This window comes from Petaurus breviceps, unplaced genomic scaffold (genome assembly GCF_028583685.1).
Source record: "Petaurus breviceps papuanus isolate PSGF00001 unplaced genomic scaffold, PetGlider_PUasm1.0 90418, whole genome shotgun sequence".
Lineage (NCBI taxonomy): Eukaryota > Metazoa > Chordata > Mammalia > Diprotodontia > Petauridae > Petaurus > Petaurus breviceps.
In genome coordinates this window covers 207,097-229,891 of record NW_027187246.1, presented here as the reverse complement: position 1 = coordinate 229,891, position 22,795 = coordinate 207,097, and the positions used below count along the sequence as shown (strand labels likewise).

The window sequence follows — 22,795 nt, the reverse complement described above, 5'->3', positions numbered from 1 at the left end:
AAGACACTATAAAACGGATGCAAACATATGAAAAAATAGAAGGCAATGTGAAATATCTCATTGGAAAAACCACTGACCTGGAAAATAGATCCAGGAAAGATCATTTAAAAATTATTGGACTACCTGAAAGCCATGATCAAAAAAGGAGCCTAGACACCATCTTGCAAGAATTTATCAAGCAAAATTGCCCTGATATTCTAGAACCAGAGGGCAAAATAAAAATTGAAAGAATTCACCAATCGCCTCTTGAAAAAGATCCCAAAAAGAAAACTCCTAGGAATATTATAGCCAAATTCCAGAGTTCCCAGGTCAAGGAGAAAATACTGCAAGCAGTCAGGAAGAAACAATTTGAGTATTGTGGAAACACAATCAGGATAACACAGACCTAACAGCTTCCACATTAAGGGATCAAAGGACTTGGAATATGATATTCTGGAGGTCAAAGGAGCCAGGACTAAAACCAAGAATCAAGCACCCAGAAAAACTGAGTATAATGCTACAGGGGAAAATATGGTCATTTAATGAAATAGAGGATTTTCAAGCATTCTTGATGAAAAAAAACAGAGCTGAACAGAAAATTTGACTTTCAAATACAATAAGCAAGAGAGGCATGAGAAGGTAAACAGGAAAAAGAAATCATAAGGAACTTATTAAGTTGAACTATTTACATTACTACATGGAAAAACAATCACTGTAACTCATAAGACTTTTTTCAGTATGAGGATAGTTGAAGGGAATATATATGTATACATACATATATATGTATGTATAGGAGGATGTATGTGTATATAAATATGTATGTGAGTGTGGGCACATGTATGTCCATGTATACACAGACAGAGGGCACAGGATGAGTTGAATATGAAGGGATGATATCTAAAAAAATAAAATTAAGGGGTGAGAGGGGAATTTATTGGGATAAGGAGAAAGGGAGAGATAGATTAGGGTAAATTATCTCATATCAAAGAGGCAAGAGAAAACTTACAATGGAGGGGAAAAGCAAGAAGGTGAAAGGGAATGGGACAACCTTACTCTCATTGAATTTGGCTTAAGGAGGGAATAATATACACACTCAATTGGGTATCTTACTCTATAAGAAAATAGGAGGGTAGGGAATAAGAGGGGAGATGACAGAAGGGAGGGCAGATTGGGGGAGAGGGTATTTTTGAAATAGAAGCAAACATTTTTGAAAACGGATAGGGTCAATGGAGAAAATAGATAAGTGGGGGGTGGGATAGGATGGAGGGAAATATAACTAGTCTTTCACAATATAACTACTATGGAAATGATTTGGGTAACCACACATGTACAACCTATATTGAATTGCTTTTCTTCCCAGTGGGGGTGGGTAAGGGGGAAAGAATGGAAAAAATCTGAAACTCAGAGTTTTAAAAACAAAGGTTTAAAATTTTATTTTTTTCATGCAACTGGGAAATAAGATATACAGGTCCTAGGGCAGAGAAACCCATCTTGCCCTACTAGAAATTAGGGGGATGATGGGGGAGGAAATAAGAGAACAGATCTGGGGAAAGGGTATTCAGTAGGCTTGCTGTTTTGGGGTAGGGGTAGAGAAATATGGGGAGGAAAAATTGTAACTCAAAATCTTGTGAAAATGAATGTTGAAAACTAAAAATTAATTAATTAGTTAATTTAAAAAAAGAAAAAACTACTCTAGACACATATGGGGCTTGGGGCACTGCTCCTACCACAATGGACAAACAGTCCTAAATGTTTCTGCCTCCTAGGCATATATATACATTGAAGTAAAAAGGAACTTACTTTGATTGTAGCAGGTTGCTAGCACACCTTTATCAGCTGGACTGGTACTAATATGCCAAATTTCACCCACTTGATGGAGCAGAACATTTTTGTTTATAATATTATTTTCATCATCAAAATCTATGATGTGGATCTACAAATATAATAAAAGAGCACATTAGGATTTCAAACATTTTCCTGTGAGTCTTAATTAAATATGATTACATGTAACAATTAAATGGAAATTTTATGACATATCTACTTTAATTAACTGTTACTCTTTTATAACACTTTTGTGATTTCATTCACAATGCATTCTGCTCAAAGGCAAGGCACTGGTTCAGTTCAATTCAACAGAGGGCCTCTACATGTCAGACCCAATGCTGGACCCTGGGGATAAAAAGACAAAAAAGAGAAACAGACACTGCCTTCAAAGTGCTTATATTTTACTGAAAGCAAGAAGCATTCATATCAATAAATAAATACAAAATTTGTACATAAGTGATTTGGGGAGGAATTTGGGGAAGAACCAGAGGGGAAGGGAAAAGCTCAGAAAGGGTTCCTACAGGAGCTGGCATTTAAGTTGAGCCTTGATCACACCTGCGGATTCAAGAGGCAAAGGTGAAAAAAGCATTCTAGACATGAGGATATACAAAGATCTGAAGGTGGCAGATGGAATGTCAAGTATGGACAACAAAGTACAGCTTTGTTTTACTGCATTGAAGATTTTTCTAAATCAAGATACTCTATCATATGGCAAATAACAATCACAGGAATGGAACTGCACAGACACAAAGGCTCCTACCATGTGTCTTTGCAACCCTGGAGATGAGGTTATCTTTCCTGCCACTTGTGCTGGTTATCAAGAGAGGCAAAATTCCACTATGTTAATCAAGAAAACAGTGCAATATGGTGGAAAAGAGTACTAGATTGGGAATCAAAAGACTTGGGAAAATCACTAAAACTTTTTTTTACATTGCAGTTTCTTTACCTGTCAATGGGAGATAGGAGAAACAGATTAAATAATCAAGAAAGTTTGTTTTAACTCTAAAAATCCTGGGACCCTACAACTCTCCCCAGGATAGTGGGGTGTGTGGAATGAATAACTTATTTAGGCTCATAATTGACTGTGCACATGATTGAGGGTAAGAGTAGTTTTAATCATTCTTTTTTTTTTTTTTAAGCAATTGGGGTTAAGTAACTTGCTCAAGGTTACACGGCCAGGTGTTTCTGGGTGGGTGCTAAGTGTCTGAGCCCGGGATTCGATCTCCAGGTCTTCTCAACACTGGAGCCGGAGCTCTTACTCGCTGTGCTACCTGGCCGCCCTTAATCATTCTTTATTCTACACTTAACTCACATAAACTAACATATCTATGAATTAATTTTAGGGGAGAGGAAAATAGGCTAAATTAAGGTTTCCCTTTATAACTTTTATTTAAAAGGTGGGAAAGGAAAGAGTCTAACAGCAATCAGTCCTTGTGATTAGTTAGAGACATGATACATTTTGCCCACAAAATGAATAGTGGTAAAATATCAGATAACTATTTTCATAAAACTAGTGGCAGTAAGACACTTTACCTTTGCTATAATTATCCATCTTTATCATGTATTAGTTTTGTGACCTTAGGCAAATCAGATAAGCTCTCTAAGCCTCAGTTTCCTCATCTGTAAAATGGATACAACAGAACAAACACTACCTACATCATATAGCAATCCCAAATAAAATACTCCATATGAATTGTAACTTTAAGATGCAAATTTAAATATGAACTACTACTCACTTTAATACTTCAATATGACTTAATTATTAATTACTTAAATAATTATTATTAATACTTCAATATGATTTCAGGAAACTGTCTTAACATCTCAATGAGTTTCTATTACTGAAAAAATAATCACCTAGTAGCCAACCTTCTACTTATGAGTCAGATTGGTCCTCTGATAACAGGTGTACCCACACTATAGGTCTTTATACTTTTATTTCTGGAAGCTTATGCCCCAATGGCCTAGCCTTTGAGACCCAGTGTTACTATCATACTTCAGTGAGCAACTGAAATCCAATTTCAGTGGAGTTATTATTATAGCACAGTACCTTAGACATAGCAGGTATTTAATTAAAACCTGTTAAATTAATTAACCTTGTTGTAAAAGAGGCACTTCATTGCCACTGTGTCTGGTTTTCCCCATTTCTTTGGCTTCTCTATGATGGTTTCTATACTCTTCCATATCTAAATGACTCATATATTGGTTTAATATATATGCAGTTTCTAGGCATTCTGGAAAAAAGACAGATGAAAATCATAAGTAAAGAATAGGTGCTCAACAGACATTCACACAATGAATAAGGAACTAAAGTTTCCCAAGGAAATTTTTTTAATGATGAAAATTTCTCCATACTTTGAGCATAATGTATTATCTATATAAAAGGATAGTTTTTGCTAACAACTTCTAAGCTGCAAAATTTATATAGGTAACTATGACAAACAATAAGAAAGTAAACCTTTAGTGATTAGTTCATTTGAATTCATCTTAATTTTTAAAAATTAAACTACGCCTTTTCATACTAGCACAAATTAGAAAAATCTCACAACTTTTTCTTCTTCCCAGATTTTGTGAACTTGATAACCACTATTTCGTATGCCAAAATAAGAATAAACACAAATGGATACTTCTTCTATATGTCCTAAAGCACAAGGGCCACTGTGCCTCAGCATATAATAGTGTATCTGGTTTCATTGCTCTTTACCTGCTGATTTCATTTGCCAACCCATCAAGGAAAGTTTCCTATAACACTTGTACAGTGATTCTTTATCCATCTTCAAATCTACATGTGGGTCACAGTTTCACTTCTGACCTCAAGGAGCTTATAATCTAATGAGGGCGCCAACATGCAAACAAATATATACAAAACAATCTATATATAGTATAAATGGGAAAAAAATAAGGAAAGAAGGCACTGGAATTAAGAGGGCTTGAGAAAGGCTTCCTGATGAAGGTCAGATTTTAGTTGGGAACTAAAGAAAACCAGTGAGATCAGTGATCAGAGTGAAGGAGGGGAAAGCATTCTAAGCATGTCAGAGAGAATACCCAGAGCCAAGAGATGGAGTGTTTTACTCTTGGAACAGCTAGAAGGTTAGTGTTATTAGATGAAAAAGTATGTGTCAGGGAGTAAGGTGTAAGAAGACTGGAAAGGTAAGAGGTGCTAGATTTTAAAGGGCTTCGAATGCCAAACAGAGCACTTTGTATTTACTCCTGGAGACAACAGAAAACAACTAACATTTTTTAAACAGGGGAATGACATATTTGGACCTGCATTTTAAGAAAATCACTTTAGTGGCTAAATGGAGGATGGTGAGAGTGAGGAAAGGCTTGAGGCTGGCAGCCCCCAACAGGAGGCAAAAAGCCGAGGGTTTGCAGAGTGCTGGCAGTGTAAGAAGAGAGAAGGCAACATATTTGAAACATGCTGCAAAAGTGAAATCGACTGACCTTGGCAACACACTGGATATGGGAGGTGAGAGATAAGAAATCCAGGATGACTCCTAGGATGCAAGTCTGAGGGACTGAGGGGATAGTGTTTCCCTCTACAAAAATAGGAAAGAGAAGAGAATGGGAGAGTTTAAGAACAAAGAATATAAGTTCTGTTTTGAACATACTGAATTTAAGATGTCTACTGGATATCCAGTTCAAGATGTCTGAAAGGCAGCTGGAGATGTGAGGTTGGAGAGAGTTGGGGCAAGAGAGGTAGATTTGAGAATCAACCTCATAGAGATGATAATTAAATCCATGAGAACTGATGAGATGATCAAGTGAAGTAGTATAGAGGGAGAAGAGAAGAGGGACAGGACAGGACCCTGAGGGGAAATTTCAGTTAAGGGTATGATCTGGAGGATCCAGCAAAGGAGACATAAAAGGAGTGGAGTGATCAGCTAGTAAAATGAAAATCAACAGAGCTTGATGTTCCAAAAATCTAGGGAAAAAAGATTATCAAGGAAGAGAAGAGTGATCAACAGTGTCAAATGCTGAATGCTGAGAGGTCAAGAATGAGGAATGAGAAAAGGTTGCTGGATTTGGCAACTAAAAGATTACTGGTATCTTTGAAGAAAGTAATTTCAGTGGAATGATAATGCCAGAAGCTAGATTGTAGAGGGTTAAGAAGAGAGTGAGAGGAGAGGAAGTAAAAGCATCTATTGTAAACAGCCATTTTGAGGAGTTTAGACACAGAGGACAGAAGAGATACAGGGTGACAGCAGGGACAGAAGGATTAAATGAGAGGGTTTTTGTTTATTTTTTAAAAAGAGGAGAGAAATGGTCACATCTATAGGCAGTAGCAAATAAACCAGTATACAGGGAGAGACTGAAAATAAGTGAAAGAATGGGGATGACAGAGGGTAGAAGGGATGAGATGGAATGGGAGCTACTTGAATAAGTATAAAGGTAAGTCTTGATATGGAGTGAAACCACATCATGTGAGATGGGGTAAAGGAAAAGAGAGTGGCAGAAGGCATCTGAATGATAGGAGATAAGGAAGAGGGAGAGAGGGTGCCCACAATGAATAGCCTCAATTTTTTTTTCTGTAAAATATGAGGCAAGGATCTCAGTGGAGAGAATGGGGGAAGGGGAAACCATGGAAGCTTTGAGGAAGAATTAGAAAGTTTGGAAGGGTCTCTGTAGTGAGTGGGACAGTGAGTTGATAAAAGTGGTACAGTAAGTGCCTAGCACCAGTGAGGGCCCAGTTGAAGCTGGGTAACATAAAGCTGTACTGGACCCAGTCAGAACAGCTGTATGATTTTCCCTACCTTCATTCACCAGTACATGGGTGGGAACGAAAGTAGAAAATGGTGGGAGTGATTCAAGGCTGGGGCTTGAATGGGCATAATAGGCAACATGATAAGGAGTCTAAGGATTCAAGAGAGAATAGACTGGAGTAGAACTGATTCACCAAGGAGTCAAGATAGGGAGAAAAGGAAAGAGTGGCTAGTGCAGGGGAGAAGACCTGGGAGAGAACTGAGGGGTCAAAGGATTGGAGGTCATGGTGCAGATGAAGAGTAGAGTTTGGTAAGGGAAGGCAGACAGGTAAAAAGACAGTACATTATGATAAAATAAGATTTCAGAATTAGTACATTTGAGGGTGATGGCAAGCCCAAGAAATAAGAAAACACTCCCACCCCACTTCTTGGCAGGGGTAGGATGAGGTCCCCTAATGTGATACACTGTATATGTTTTCATATTTTTTCAATGTATTGATTTGTTTTGCTGGCCTTTTTCTCTTCTTTTTCTTTTCTTTTTTTTTTGGGGGGGGGGGAAGAATAATAGGTAATTGGCACAGTACATGGAGAGTCAGAAAACCTGAGTTTGAATCCTGTTTTAGGTACTTACTAGCTGTGACTTATTACCAAATCACTTGACCTCTCTGGGCCTCTGATTTTTCATCTGGAAAGTGGGTATAATAATAGCAACCACCTCTCAGAGATTTTGTGAGAATCAAAGGAAAACATACATAAAAGCACTTTGCAAATCTTTTTTTGTTTTTTTTTTTTTTTGCTTTTTGGAGAGCAATTGGGGTTAAGTGACTTGCCCAAGGTCACATGGTTAGTTTTTGTGTTAAGTGTCTGAGGCCGTATTTGAACTCAGGTCCTCCTGACTCCAGGGCTGGTGCTCTATTCACTGCGCCTCCTAGCCACCCAAAGCAATGTGCAAATCTTAAAGCACAATACAAATACTGGCTATTATCATTTTTTAAATATTATTTGTTAATTTGGTGTGGACTTCTGAGAAAGATGAAGGAAAGGGTAAACTGGAAAAATCCTGGTGATGGGAAAACGAAAAATATCAATAAAATGAATTTTTTAAAAAGATAAAAGCTAAGGGTACACACAATATCAAATAAGTGAAATTAATTTTCACTATAGAAAGACAATAAAAAATTTACATCTGCAAATTGCTTTCCCTAAAACACCAAGAGTGAGGAGGGTGTATTAATACCCCATTTTGCAGATGAAGAAATTGAGAAGTGAAGTGAGTTGTGAAAGCTCACACAGGTAGTAAGGGGTAGAGCGTGGATTTTAAACAAGGCCTCTCTATTCTGCATCCAGTGCTCTGTCCACTACATCACATGACCTGTCAGAACTCATTTGGAGGGAAGTTATCAATCACAAAAACAGGAATTAAGAATAATTAAATGAATCAATCAACAAACATATATTTAGTACATGCTAGGTGCCAAGCTCTGAGTCTGATGCCAGGAATACAAATACCAAGAATGGAACAATTTCTGTTTCCAAGAAGCTTATGATTTATCTCAGAAGTGTCTGTTCACATCTGTCTATAGCAGAGGGCAGATGTTTCAAGTGGAGGGAGAAAAGGTTAAAGTTAAAATCAAAGCATGGGAAGTGAATGTGTACAATAAAAAAGAATACAAAAAAAAAAAACTCACTACCCTAACACAATAAAACTGGTGGGACTAGAATATCCAAAGAACAAAGAAAAATACAATTTATGGAAGCAGAAAATAAAAAAATAAAAAGGTAAAAGGATAGCACTATTTTTCTGCCTTTGGAGCATATACAACATTCCTTTATATCAAGGAAATATCAGTGAACAATTTTCTGAAATATAGTGATGCTTAGGCCAATCCTAAGAATTCATCAAAAAAATCTAATTGTGATTCGAATTTAGCTTGTATGTCACCAAACACTGTTTGTCTTCAAACTGGACCAAATGAAGGAAACCACACACGAGGCCACATAGGTCTAAAAAGGGAATGCAAACACATGGAGAGAATTGAAGGTAATTACTCTTAAACTGTCACTTTTAAAGAGGTAAAAGTAGCTGGTAGCCAGAAATGTGAAGCAAGTTCAAAAATATTCATTGCCAGGTCTCAAATTCCAAATGATTCTAAGGTGATAAAGTAGGAAGAGGATTTGATATTAAGCCTAATCTCTAGTAACATCTATATTTGCAAAAAAAAATCCATAATGAATTTTCTCAAATACAAATCTCACAAGTACTATAACTTCATTTGACAACAACAAATTTTCAAAGTCTGAAAATGTAGCATCACAAACAGCACAAGATAATGTTGTCCCTACTAAGCAGTAGAGTCATAAGACTACAACTGACAATCTCTGCTCACCTATTATTACAAACCCTACCCTTCAAATATCCCTTGCATTCCTAGAAAAATGGTTAGAGGACATTTTTCTCTAAAAATATTTAGAGGATCCAAACCCAAGGACAAATGCAGAATAATTCTAACGCTCATTCCAGCATTGCCATCAATTAACTTGTGATCAGAAGGTTAAAGGAATGTCAAGAAACCACAGAAATGAGTCATTGATAGTCAAGCCAATATTTCTGAAGAGAAGAGAACCGGGGAGGAAAGGGTGCTAAAAAAGATGATTTTCTGCTAGCTGTGTAACCTTGGGCAAGTCACTTAACCCCAACTGCCTTGCCTTTCACCCTCAAAAAAAGGAAAAAGATGATTTTTGGTACATCCTCTTCTCTGCCTAGAATATATACTTGCTCACATTGCACATAATTTCTGGCTATGGTCCACTGACATTCAAAGCAGAGCCTATTGTTCTAATGACTCTTGTGGTCTCTCACACTTGTACCTTTTCTCCATAACTTTAGAGAAACTTGGGCAGTGATGGAATGGCAAAAATAATGGATCTGGAGAGAGAGGACATCAATCTGGTATTTACCATCTGTGTAACCTTGAGAAAGTCACTTATGCTCTTTAGACTTCAATTTCATTATCAGTAAAATAAGCAAGTTCAATGCAATAAACATGTATTAACACTAGAAGCATCAGGTGCATCAACTAATGCAAAAGTTGTAGTATAACTTCACTTTATTTTCTTTGCCTTAGGGATAAAAAGTGGTCTTTGGGGGTATTCTTAAATTCTGGTCCTTCTAGTGTCAAATATCTACTGTGTACAAGGTTCCACGCTACACACTGGAAATAAACAAAAAGGAACATTTCTAATGGCCAGGAGTTTACATACTACTGAAGAGAGGCAAAATATATATGGATGAGTAAATTCAAAACTATTTCAAGAGGAAGAGAGTGCTAACAACTAGGAGAAAATGGGTGTTGAATAGGGGATGTTACTGAAGCTGTGCTTTGAAAGGAACCTGGGATTCAAAAAAGGAAGAGGTAGGAAGGCAACACATTCAAGAAATGTAGGACCAACCTTTTCAAAAGTCTAGATGCAGTTAACAATCAGGTTAATGTGAATGAATGAAAGAAAAGTAGGTGTCAGTCAAATCATAGAGGCATTTATATCAGAGGCTAAGAAGACTGAATTTTATTCTAGAGGTAAGAGGAAGCTACTTAAGTTTTTGTTTGTTTGTTTGTTTTTAAGGAGAAGAGGTAATGATATAGTCAGATATTTCTTTGTTTTAGGAACACTACTTGGAGCCTATGAGAGGATAGATTCCAGAGGGAAAAGATTAGAACAAGCCTAAATGTGGAAGCTGCTACAAGTTACTACAATAGTCCAGGAAGGAGTTAGGAGGACCTGAACTAGAGTATATGCTATGAAAGTGAAGACTATGGAGAGATACAAGGGATATTGCAGAAGAAAAATCTTTTAGACAACGGAATAAATATAAAAAATGAGAAAGAAGGGGCAGCTAGGTGGCACAGTGAATAGAGCATCGGCCCTGGAGTCAGGAGGACCTGAGTTCAAATCCGACCTCATACACTTAACACATTTACTAGCCATGTGACTTTGGGAAAGTCACTTAACCCCATTTGCCCTCCAAAAAGGAAAAAAAATGAGAAAGAAGAAAGACTCGCAGGTAAGTTCAAATGTGCAAACCTAGGGGACTAGAAGGGTGGTAGTACCCTTAACAGAAATAAGGGAGGCGTTTTTGTTATTTATTTGGTTGGAAGGAAGGGAAGAAATACTGAATTTGAAATTCCTATGGGACATTCAGGTGGAAATATCCAGCAGGAAGCTCGTTACATGGCACTGGAGTTTAGGTTAGGTGATCAATCCCTAGAGGCCCTTCTACCTCTAAGTCTCTGATCCTATGTACCTCTAGTTGATAAGGTCAATCTGCAAAATATAGATTTACTATTCTAGTAACTAGTTTTGTGTTCTTTTTTTTTTTTTAAGCAATCAGGGTTAAGTAACTTGCTCAAGGTTACACGGCCAGTTATTCCTGGGTGCGGTGCTAAGTATCTGAGCCCAGATTTGATCCCCAGGTCATCCCAACACTGGAGCCGGTGCTCTTACTCGCTGAGCCACCTGGCCACCCCTAGAGTTTTGTGTTCTTAATTTATTTTTACCTCACTATCTCTCAGATTCCTCCTATGTCAAATGAAGGTATTGACCAGTAGAAAAATAGTCAAAGGATTTGAACAAATAATTCTCCAAAAAGTAACTGCAAACTATTAACAACCATATGAAAAACTACTGATACTAAGAAAAATGTAGTTCAAAACACTCATCTAGCAACAGGTAAAGATGACAAAAGATAGAAATAGTTGATATTGTGGGGACTGCAAAGACACCAATTATACCCATTAGAACACAAGCTCCTAGTGAGTAATGATGTTTCATTCTTTGTATTTGTACCCCTAGCATTTGGCAAAATACCTGCTACATAGCAGATACTTAATAAATGCTTGTTGCTTGATTAATTATTCAATAGTCTTGGTAAAACTGTGAAATAACTCAAACATCCTTAAAAATAACCTCAGATTATGCTAAAAAAAATTTAACTAAAATTTCCAAATCTTTTGGCCCAGAGATCTCACTGATAAGCACATACCACAAGAGAGTCAAAGACAAAAACAAGGGTCTCATGGACATCAAAATCAGTATTGCAGAACCTTTTGTATTAGTGAGGAACTGGAAGCAAGGTAGGTGACCATCAACTGGCAAATGGCTAAACACAATGTGCTATATGACTATAATGAAATATCATCGAGCAGGTAAGTAATGATGAATATGAAGAATTCAAGCAAAGACAGGAAGAGTCATATGAATTGACTGATGCAGAGTGAAGTAAGCAGAACCAAGAAAATAATATATACAATAAGAGCAATGTAAATGTGAAGAGCACAAAAAATGAAACTGAATGTTATGTAATTTTAGTGACTAGAAAATATACTCCCTTCCCTTTTTGTAAAGACAGAGGACTGTGGGTGGGGAAAATTATATATATTAATAAACAGTAGAGTATTAACTACTTTTCCCCCCTCTTTTTTACTTTTTGTTACAAACAGGGGAGAGAAGAGGTATATATTTGAAATGAAAATTATCTAAAAACAAAATATATCAACTTTTTTCAAATTAAAATATTAATAACTTCCAGCTCTAACACTCAATAAATTAATGAAGCACTTTCTTCAAAGACAGATTTGAAGAAGAGACTAAAGTAAATCTGCTTACTTAAAAACTTTTTAAAATTACACATCTCTTCTGCTTTTTGCAGTGAAAAACTAATATTTTTACATTAAGGAAAGTGGTGGATATGCTTTTAAACCAGATCATCTGTTAACAGATAAAATCCATTTTTCAGACATACAGCTACTAACTTAACAAAGAAGAACTTGTAAGATGTTGTAGACGTGCAGGAGGAAAGCTTCTAAAGCATTTAAAGTACTAACAACTCAATTGAATTCACGTTTAGACAACACTACACCTCCAAGACCCTGGTTGACTTATTTCCAAAAGAAACTATGGACCATAAATGCAGCAGGATCACTGAGTATGAAAAGCAGTAAAGTGGAGGATAAACTGAGGAAAAGAGACCATTCCCCTGCTTTGGAAAGTTTAGTGACTAAGTCTTTCTGCCAACTGTTTGCATTTCTTCAATCTAACTCCAGGATCTGTAATGGGACACCTTGAATTAGATTTGGTTGTCCCCCATTTTTTCTCCCTTCTTCTCCATCTTTAGTCTCAGACAGAGAGCAGGGGAGTACACAGAAAATATTCCCAAAAAAAGGAAAAATTCTATTTCCACAACTTACCCACAAAAGTTAGGGAACACTGTTTATCTAGTAGACTACTATTTAGAATTAAAAGATCTGAGTTAAATCCTGACTCTTCCATTTATTACAATGTAATATGTAAACATATCACTTCATCAATCTGGTCTTCAATTTCCTCAACTGTAAAAGAAGGAAACTGGATCTCTAAATTCTTTTTCAGCTATAAATACCACAATATCATGAATTTCAGTTTAGAGACGCAAGAAAAGTTAGAGGATTAGTTATGAGTAGTAGGTAGAGTAGGTAGTCAGCCATACAGCACAATTTTTGCAATCCAAGGAAGGCTTCCCCCACCACATACACATACCCCAAATCTATTTCAATGATCTCCGGAATTCATGAATGACATTCTTCTGGGCCATACCATTCTTTCCTTTCCAAAAAATGAAAATGCTTCTGGTGATATAAAAGAAGAGAGGAAGGAAGGCAGAGACTAGAAGCAAGCAGACAACTTCAACTCATTTGAAAATTTCCCAGAACCAACCCTGAGGACAATAATAAACAATCTTTTCCTGGCACCCCAAAGGATCAAATTACTCTTTAAATTACTCTGTTCTATACAATCACTCAATTTTGTTTCTTTATTGAACTTTATCATTTTTCTTGATTTCAGGAAAAAGTCATCATTCTTTCTACAAAACAATGCCTTAAGCTCTTACTTTAGTTTCTTTTTTACTGAAATTCATATGCCCTTCATCTAGTCTCTTCAATAACCTCAAACTGATCAAACTTAATTTTATTAGGACATTTGGTCATTTGAAGAACTTCAATAGTCCTTATTTCTTAATGATTCTTCTCTAACAACAGCCTCTATCCTGTCATTCCCTTTTCAGTGACATAAACCCTTTTCATTGATCATCATCACTGAAGCAATTAATAAAGTCAAATTCAGGGCTTTCCCCTTCCATCAAAGTTGAGCTCTTCTACTGTTTCCAGCAAGAGTAAGGGAAGAGGGACCCCATCAGAATAATAATTTCTTACATTTGTATAGCCTTTAAAAATTAACAAAGTGCTTTCACATATATTCTCTCCTCAATGTACACAATAACTCTATGAGGTATATATATATATAGGATAGATGAGGAAATTAAGGATCAAAGAGGTTAGTCAACTGGCTTATCCAAGCTCGTACCTAGACCTAGTCAAAAATCTCAAACTCATCTTCTAGTTTCTGGTCTAGAGCTTTTTGATCGTGAGATTTAGAGTTATAAGGGTCTTCTGAGATCATGTAATCCAAATTTTTCATTTTATAGGCAAGGAAACAGAGGCAAGAACAGAGTAAATGACTGGCCAACATTAATTAGGTAGCAAGTGAAAGCATCCAATTCTCCCAAATAAAAATTCTAAAGGATTTTCCAATGTATTATCCGGCCTCTCAAAGACTTATGACTACATTAAGAAATCAATAGGAAAAAATATACACAAATTAATGGCTTATAAATTTATAAAAATGACTAAAAAAGTCTTCAATTTAAGATTCATTTCAACTATTTCCAAGTCATTTTCCCTTCTCTCTGTCTATTTTCTATTATTCTGTAGCTATCAGTTTAAGTGTCAGCTTGTAAGAAGAAAAACAGCTGTCCTTCATGAAAGTGAAGCCCCAGAAGGAAAGGAATAGCAGAAATTCAGGATACTGCTATTCCTGGTTAGAAAGTTAACTGATTGAGAAAGCCACAGGTAAAATTAAGAGCACAGAAGATAAAGCAGCTCATCTCACAAAGAAAGGTCAGGCAACTGTGACAGTTTTTGAAATTTCTAGAAGAAGGCATGGCTGAATTAAGCAGTAAGGATTCAGGTGCCAAGCATTTCTGGGGAATTAATGACTGCCTGGGAGGAGTTGATGGCCTGAGGCAAAGCCAAGGGCCATTAACCCCAACCAGCCTGTCATCAATTCCCCAGGAAAAGCCTTGTGCCACTATTACAAACTTAAATTGTAGAGACAGAGGGGGAAGGACTAAGGAGTTTTACTAGAGGTGATGCCGTTCTGATGATTATATGTAGGGCACCTGTAGTGTGCCTGCACATTAACCAATGTGAATACCATTCTTGGTTCCATACTGCTTTGTGGTCTGCTTTGGCTGAAGAGAAAGAGCTTCAAAACTAACCCAAATACAGGAAACCAAAGTCTGGAGAGCCAAACAATAAGCCCCATGTTCCATTCCATTCAATATCAACTATAGTATTTTCTGATTTATCATAAAGTACCAATTATCAAATTAACCTGCTATGCAAAAAAGCACTATACCAGACAACTGCAGATACAAAGACAGAAGAAACAACTTTTGACCTTAAGAAACTTACATTATACAGCACAAATAAATAAATGCTAGATAACTTGAAGAAGAAAACATTAATTGCAGGAAGACTCCACTAAAAGAAATTAAATCTTTTGTAAATGTATCCCAAGTGACATTTTTAGAGCTACATCATTCTATCGTATGTTGCAACATTTCCACTTTCCAATTAAAAAGGTGTACAGTATATCACATGTATACATATGCACATATATATTCAGACAATAATTATTTATCAAATGAATCAGTTCAAGACCCAGAGAGCAAGCATAAGAAGATCTCTCTGAGAAGTCAAAGTCCATGCATCAAATTTTATGTGCTTTCTGAAGGAAAACTTCAAAGGCACTTCCTCTCTTTAAGCTACTTACTCATATATAATCCAAACAAGCTTGAACTTAGAAGCAAGGGATACTGGCTATTACAGACAAGTATACTAACAGTAGTGATAAATGACACAAGGAAGGAAACAGAAAGTAAACATAATAACTAAGTCTGAATTCTGACTTTGCTACTTATTCTATTTGGGCCTCAGTTCCTCCTTCTGTAAAATGAAGGAATTGGTCTCCAAAACCTCTATGATCTCTTCCAGTTTTGTTTTTGTTTTTTGGAGGAGAAGACAAGGCAATTGGGGTTAAGTGACTTGCCCAAGGTCACACAGCTAGTTAAGTGTCAAGTGCCTGGGGCTGGATTTGAACTTAGGTATTCCTGACTACAGGGTGAGTGTTTCATTCACTGTGTCACCTAGCTGCTCCCCGGTTTTAAAATAATTATCCTATTATCTGAAAAAGCCCAACAGTTTGGTATGGACCTTGATACCTTAAAAGGTCCTAAGAGCATCACTGTATTACAATACATTATAGTAACTGATGTTCAAGATCATGAATCATTAAGAAAAGGACACTTTCCATACACTAGGTTTAAGAAGGCAAGGAAATAGCCATTTTAGATAGATTTCCAATTTTTAAAATGACTAAAAAGTTTTTGAAAAATTTGATCAGGTAAAAAAGCAAAAACTCAACTATTCAAATAATTCAACTATTAATTATATATAAAAATTTATTTATTAAGTCACCTCTGCCATCACACAAATACATGAATTCAAAAATAAAGAACATCACAGTCATACAATTTGAATACCCAAAAAAAAGACCAAGAGAGCCATGATAAATTCATAGAATTTAGAACTGGAAGGAAGCTTAGGCATTAGCACCTAGCACAGGGCCTGTACTAGAAGGACCAGGTGCATCAACTGATGCAAAAAATACTATAATTTTGCTTTGAAACATTTTAATCCTACTATCTTTATTTTCTTTGCCTAATGTATTAAAAAAAAATCACTGTCAATACACTCAACTTGGTCCTTCAGGGATTCTAAATTCCATTTCTAGTGTTAATAAATATTTGCTGATTGACTAGCTGATTAATCTAGTCCAAAACTCTCATTCTGACTGAAAAAACTGAATGCCAAGCAACATCAAACTAATATGTAGCAATTAAATGAATCAAAACTTCATTTCATTTTAAGAATTTCACTACACTTTGAGATACAAGGAGTCCTGAGGACCTGGGAATCAAGGATGGAAATCACTCCTTTAAAAAGGAAACAGAAAAAAAATCTAGCCATGTGACCTTGGGCAAGTCACTTAACCCCAACTGCCCTGCCAAAAAAAAAGGCAAAAAAAAAAGGAAACAGAGCAACTGACCTCAAGGCTGAGTTGGCAACACTGGGAACACCAGCTTTTAGGGTCCAAAAGCTCAAGGGTGAGGCAAGATGAAAGGAAAGAGCATGGTGTATTACTTATATATTTGAATCTCCCAAGAGATAATTATCTTTGAAAGAACTTCAAAAAGTATGAATCAGTTGTACAAGAGGACCTGAAGCCTAAGAACAAAGCCTAAAAAATCATCTTGGATAATTCAGAATTTAATTGAGACAGTTGTTTTAAAGATAAAGGAAATAAGTCACCTGAACAAGACAAAAATAAATCACTAACTTGCTGACTGTATGTGGGGATGTTACAGTGTGAGATGTCTGAAGGACAAACTGGAAACTGCTTACGTGCTATCTACACAAGCATAATGCACTGGGAGGCAGAGGCCCTGGGTTTATTCTCAGCTCTGCTACTTGCTACCTAAGTGATCTTGGGCAAATCATTTGACCTCTTGTTTGATAATTGAAAAAAGTAAGAGAGTAAGTATTATTTCATTCTCTTTATTTATATCTCAAATGTTTGGCACACTTGTACATAATAAATAAGGTCACAGGATCATAGATTTAGAATCTGAAGAGACTTTAAAGGTCATTAAGTCAAATTCCTAATTTTTGAGGTAAAGAAACTGAGGCACAGAGAGGTCAAATGACTTGTTCATGGTCAAATAGCTAGAAAGTATCTGAGATAGAATTTGAACAAAGGTCTTCGAGGCTCCAAGTCCAGCTCTCTATCCACTATGCCACCCAGCTGCCTCAAATGTTTGCTGACTGATCAACTCACAACTGTCAATTGATGAAGATACAGCCATGATTCTCATGACACTAGCTCTTCAGACACGTGGGCCCTCTCTTGTATCTCTTAGCAGTATTTATTCTCCAACTGCCCCAAATTGGTCATACTCTAGATTTCTAAGAGCTCTACCTCCATGATACAGAAGTTTAAAACGTCTTTATCTGATCTCTTTTCCTTCCATTTCTTCCTATACTTTATTACTCCTTAAATCTATTTTTCATCTTGTGACCAATGGGGACTCATCCTGCCCTCTTACTCCAATAACACCTGATAATGCCTTGTTTTCTTTCCTTTAAAATCACAACCCTCTAGTGTACCAGTTCAACCGCACACTCCACCAAGTTTCAGATTCCTTGCTCCCTTGTCAAATCACTATTCATACCTTGCCAAACCCCAACTGAGGCAGCTAGTGGTACAGTGGAAAGAGAATTGAACCTAGAGTCTGGCACACCTGAGTTCAAATCTTATCTCAGAAATTGAGACACTTAGTTGTGTGATGCTGAACAATTCACTTAATCTGTTTACTTTAATTTCCTCAACTGTAAAAAGGGGATAATAATTAGTGACTACTTCACAGGGGTGTCGGGACAAATGAAATATCTGTTGCTTTGCTTTAAAAAACAACAACAGTACAGTGCCTGGTACATAGTAGGTTCTATATAAATGCTTATTCTTTCCCCCAACCCTGGGTTACTTCTTTCCTTTACCGTCTCTGCTCCTATATTTGTGCACATGAAAGAAGTTACACAACTATGTCAGTTAGCTTCTTTCACAAAAAAATTCTATGTTCTCTAATCTCAATTGGGTTTTCACAATTGCACTACAATCTTCTATTCTTCTTTAACTGAATATCACACAGCCCATAATGTCCAAACTTTTTCTTACCAGGACTCTTAAACTATCTACTTTAAAAGAAAATAGAGACTGTTATTCATCTCTCCTTTATCCTATCACCTCAAACCACTCAAAATCACCTCCCATTCTCTCCTTTCATTCCATCCCTGACCAAGAGATGGCCCTTCTCTGTTTGTGCTCTTGACCCCCCCCCCCCCAGATCTCCCCTGGTCATCTCCTTTCTTTCTCCTTCTCTACAGGCTCCTTATGCCCATCCAAAAACATCCCTTTCAAAGCCAAACTCCTAGAAAAGTTCATCAATAATTGCTGCTTCTACTTTCTTCCTTAATGTTCATTTCCTAACCCCTTAAGGTATGATTTCTAACCTCATCATTCATTCCTTCAACTATTTAATTGCTAAATCCAGTGGCCTTTTTGACCTCTCTGCAGCATGTGATACTATCAACCATCCCCTTTTCCAGATATATTTTCTACCTTTTGCTTTCACTAAACTGCCTTTTCTTGATTCTCCTATGTGTCTGATGGCTCCTTTTCAGGCTCTTTTGCTGGACTCAAGTCCTTCTCATTGACCATGGGTGTTCCCCAAGGCTTAGTCTGGACCTTCTTCTATTCTCTCTCAGTATCTTCTCTCTTTTGAGGAAGATCAACCCAAATTTATATATCCAATCCTACTTTCCTGAGCTCCAACTCCACACCATCAACTGCTTGTCGGACATTTCCACCTGTATACCCTACAATCATCTCAAACTCAACAAATATCAAAGGAAACTATTATCATTCCAACTTCTCCTCCAAACTTCCCTATTTCTGTTCAAAATGCATCATCATTCTTCTCCTCACTGAAGACTGGAACCTGCAAGTCATCCTCTTCATTCTCACTCCCTCTCCCATATACAATCAGTTGACAGGGCTTATCAATTCTACTTCCATAACATCTGCCCTCTTTCCCCTCATTCTATATTACTCTAATTTAGGCCTTCATCACCTCTAGCCTGAAGTATTACAACCTCTGAATTGGGCTCTTAGCTTCTAACTGTTCTTTCTCTAATCCATCCCTCACATAAACTGTTAAGAAAATATTCCTAAAGCACAAATCTGACCATGACACTTCTCTGTTCAAGAATCTTCTAGAATAAAACATAAATTCCTCAGCTTGGCATTTAAAGCTTTTCCCAATATGATTAAAGTCCACTTTTCCAGACATATTACATATTACTGTGCCTCATGCATTCCACCTTGCAGCTAAACTGGACTCCTGAATGTTCCCCACCTCAGCATTCCATCTCCCACACTCAGGCCTTTTTACAGGTTATCCCATACTTGGAACACATTCCCTTCTCACCTCTGCCACTAAGGATGCCTAGCTTCCTTGAAGAGTCAGCTCATGTGCTACCTCTTAAAGGAAGCTTTTCCTGATTCCCATAGTTATTAGTGTTCTCTACTTCCTTAAATTATTATATGTAACCTTATGTCTTTAGTATACTGAACCAACAGTTCTTACTACACTACCTCAGTAAACACACTTTCCTAAAAGCTAACTGAAGTTCCTGACTGATAATCAATGTGAAGCAAAGCAGGGGTTCTAATGTATGGGTCCATGAAATACTAGAAATCTCAACCCTTCAGGGTTATCCCTAGAATCCTCTTTGCCCTCTGACATGGAACTTGCTTAGTGCTTTGGGAAAATGGGAGACTGAGCCCAGACAATAATAGTCAACAAACATTTATTAAGCACCTACTATGTGATTGTAGGTGAGAAAACTGAAGACTAAAGAAGTAAAGAAACTTACTCAAGTCATATGGCTTGTAATTAGCAGAGTTGGTATTTAAGTCCATTTTCTCTGACACAAAATCAAATGCTCTTTTCACTATACCAAGTTGCCTCAATTCAAAAATATATTAAATAATCAGTTATTTTATTAGAAACTGAAATTATTTAAGTCCAAATCAACAGATGATAATAGTGTAAATCAAAACTAATAAAAATAGTAATAACAGCATTTTATATAGTATTTTATGGTTTGCAAAGCTCTTTACAAATATTTCATTTTATCCTCACCACAATAACAGTGTGAGGTAAGTACTGTTACTCCCTTTTTACAGACAAGGAAACTAGGGAAGAAAGATGTTAAGTGACATGCCCAGGGTCACATAGCTAGTAAATGTCTGAGGGCCAAATATGAACTTAGGTCTTAAGTCTCCCTGACTGCAGGTCCAACACATATCCACAGTAGCCAATGTTATGCTTTTTTCACATAATTTTAAAAAAACAAACATTCTCAAATGTTACACTGGGGAGGCAGAAACAAAAGCAAAAAACTGATTTAAAAAAAGCTTAGTAAATAACATGCATAGCTTTCTCAAAAAGTTACCTGATTATCATATTTAAGAGACTGTGTTCCAACCAAAAATCGAATGGCATCAGTTTCTGCAGTTTGAGGTGTTAAAGCACGAGCCTGTGAAGGAGGGGGAAAAAAGTAATGAACATTTATTAAGTTTGATCCAAAACATAAAAAGCAAAAAACAAAGTTACTAAACTAAATTGGGACAACGTACAGTTTTGTACTGGGCATCAAAAAGAGAAACCCTTTTATATTGGCCCTCTTTCATTCTAAAGAAAGAAACAACCCCTTAAGGAATTTATATCCTATTGGGAGAGACAAGTGCATTTATAAATATATATAGCAAAAATATAAAGCAAATAAATATAAATACATAAAGCACACATATATACACATATGTAACGTGTATACATGTATGTGTGTATACACATATATACGTGTGTGTGTATCTCCAAGGTAATTTTGAAGGGAAAGCACTAACAGTTCGGGAATTTAGACAAAAAATAAAACAAAATCATTACCTTTAAAGAGCTGACATATTATCAGAGGGAATAACAAATACACACATAAGTATGTACAAAATATATACAAAGTAAATGCTAGGTAATTTCAGGGGGAGAGGAAATGGAGAACTAGCACCTAGAGAATCAGAAAAGGTTTCATATAAGATATTAACATTTGAGCTGAGCTTTGAGGGCAACTCAGACTTGGCAGAGGCAAAGAGAAAGTGCTTTACAGACATCCAGGACAGGACAGCCAGTACAAAGGCAGTGACAGCAAATGGAGTGTCATGTATGAGCAACAGCAAGAAGGTCAGTTTGTACAGACCATGAAATCCATGAACTAAAGTAATAAGCTGTAAGCCTGAAAAGTGAACTAAAGCTGGGTTGTGTATGGCTTGAAATGACAAACAGAGCAGTTCTTATTTTAATTTAGAGTCAATGGAACCTGCTGAAGAGTGATATGATCAGAGCTATAATTTAGGAATATCACTCTTGAAGCTCTGTGGAGGAGAGATTAGAGAAGGAAGAAATCTGAAACTAGGTTATCAATTATATACACCTATATGTATACATGTGTATATGTATGTATGACCATATATATTTACAGAGAAACACATATGTATATATAAAGTTTCTCCATATGTATATGCATATGTGTGTCTATCTCTACCTATGGGCGTGTGTGTGTGTGTGTGCGTTGTTCATCCTTCGTTTTTGAAGAGGATCAATAACATCATGGGGTGATATCTTGACCGGGGAGTGAACTGGATTTAAATGAAGCAGAGTAGCACAAAGTCATAGGCCTCACTCTCTCTTCTCGAGTCACTGAAGTCCAGTAATAGGACAAAAGTCAAGATGATTGGTGACAGTCCAGGATGCAGAGGAGGATCTTGGGGCCTTTGATGTTTGACCAAGTTCTCAGCACTCTACTACACCTACTTCAGCTATCTTCATGGTCCTTGAAACACATGGTTCTCATTTGCCCATTCAGCTTGAAGAAGTCTTCACATGCTTGGGGCAGACATCCCCGAACTCACCAATGAGTTTGAGACCTTTCGGTTACCCTTAACTCAGTTTATCCCATCCACTGAGACAGTTTTACCAGGGTGTGGCCACTGTGCATGCCACAACTTCTTGGAGATGCAGATGAGAGCTGGGTGAAGATGGACACCAGAGGTAGATGCGAGCAGTCCTGAAAAAGGTTTGGCAAGCTCTCACATCAGAGATGCTAGTCGTCCCTGACATCCCATATGCCAGGTCCTATAAGAATAATGTCAAGAGTACCAATGACCAAAAAATCCCTGAAACTTGTTATCAATATAAAGAACAATGAAAAAGATTATTTTGGGATCCAGGGGAAAATAAATGGAGAGAAAAGCTATTTGTACTAAACAGGATCATGCTAACAGTCAATGGAGAAAAACAATTTTGTTTCCATTTATTCAACCAGAGATAACTATTTTTGGACAGGGAAGTATGAAACAAAACTGGTTAACAGGTAATTAAAACACAAGAGGAATAAGTTAAA

General features: G+C 36.8%; 1 protein-coding gene across 7 annotated transcripts in view; it reads right to left on the bottom strand.

Annotated features, from left to right (window-relative positions):
* The window catches only part of EIPR1 (EARP complex and GARP complex interacting protein 1), a 230,276-nt gene that overhangs the window by 189,665 nt on the left and 17,816 nt on the right, over positions 1 to 22,795 (bottom strand). For 2 of the 7 annotated variants that reach the window (XM_069108678.1, XM_069108675.1), the window contains 2 exons: positions 20,795 to 20,878; positions 1,780 to 1,912 (listed from right to left, as the gene is read on the bottom strand). Coding sequence is in view for 2 of the 7 variants with exons in the window: in XM_069108675.1 (XP_068964776.1) it covers positions 1,780 to 1,912; positions 20,795 to 20,878 (217 nt within the window). In the remaining 5 variants the exon portion in view is untranslated. Of the gene's footprint in view, positions 1 to 1,779; positions 1,913 to 5,247; positions 5,343 to 20,794; positions 20,879 to 22,075; positions 22,528 to 22,795 lie in introns of those variants that run through there. The other 5 variants (XM_069108679.1, XM_069108677.1, XM_069108676.1 and 2 more) reach the window with 5 other exon arrangements.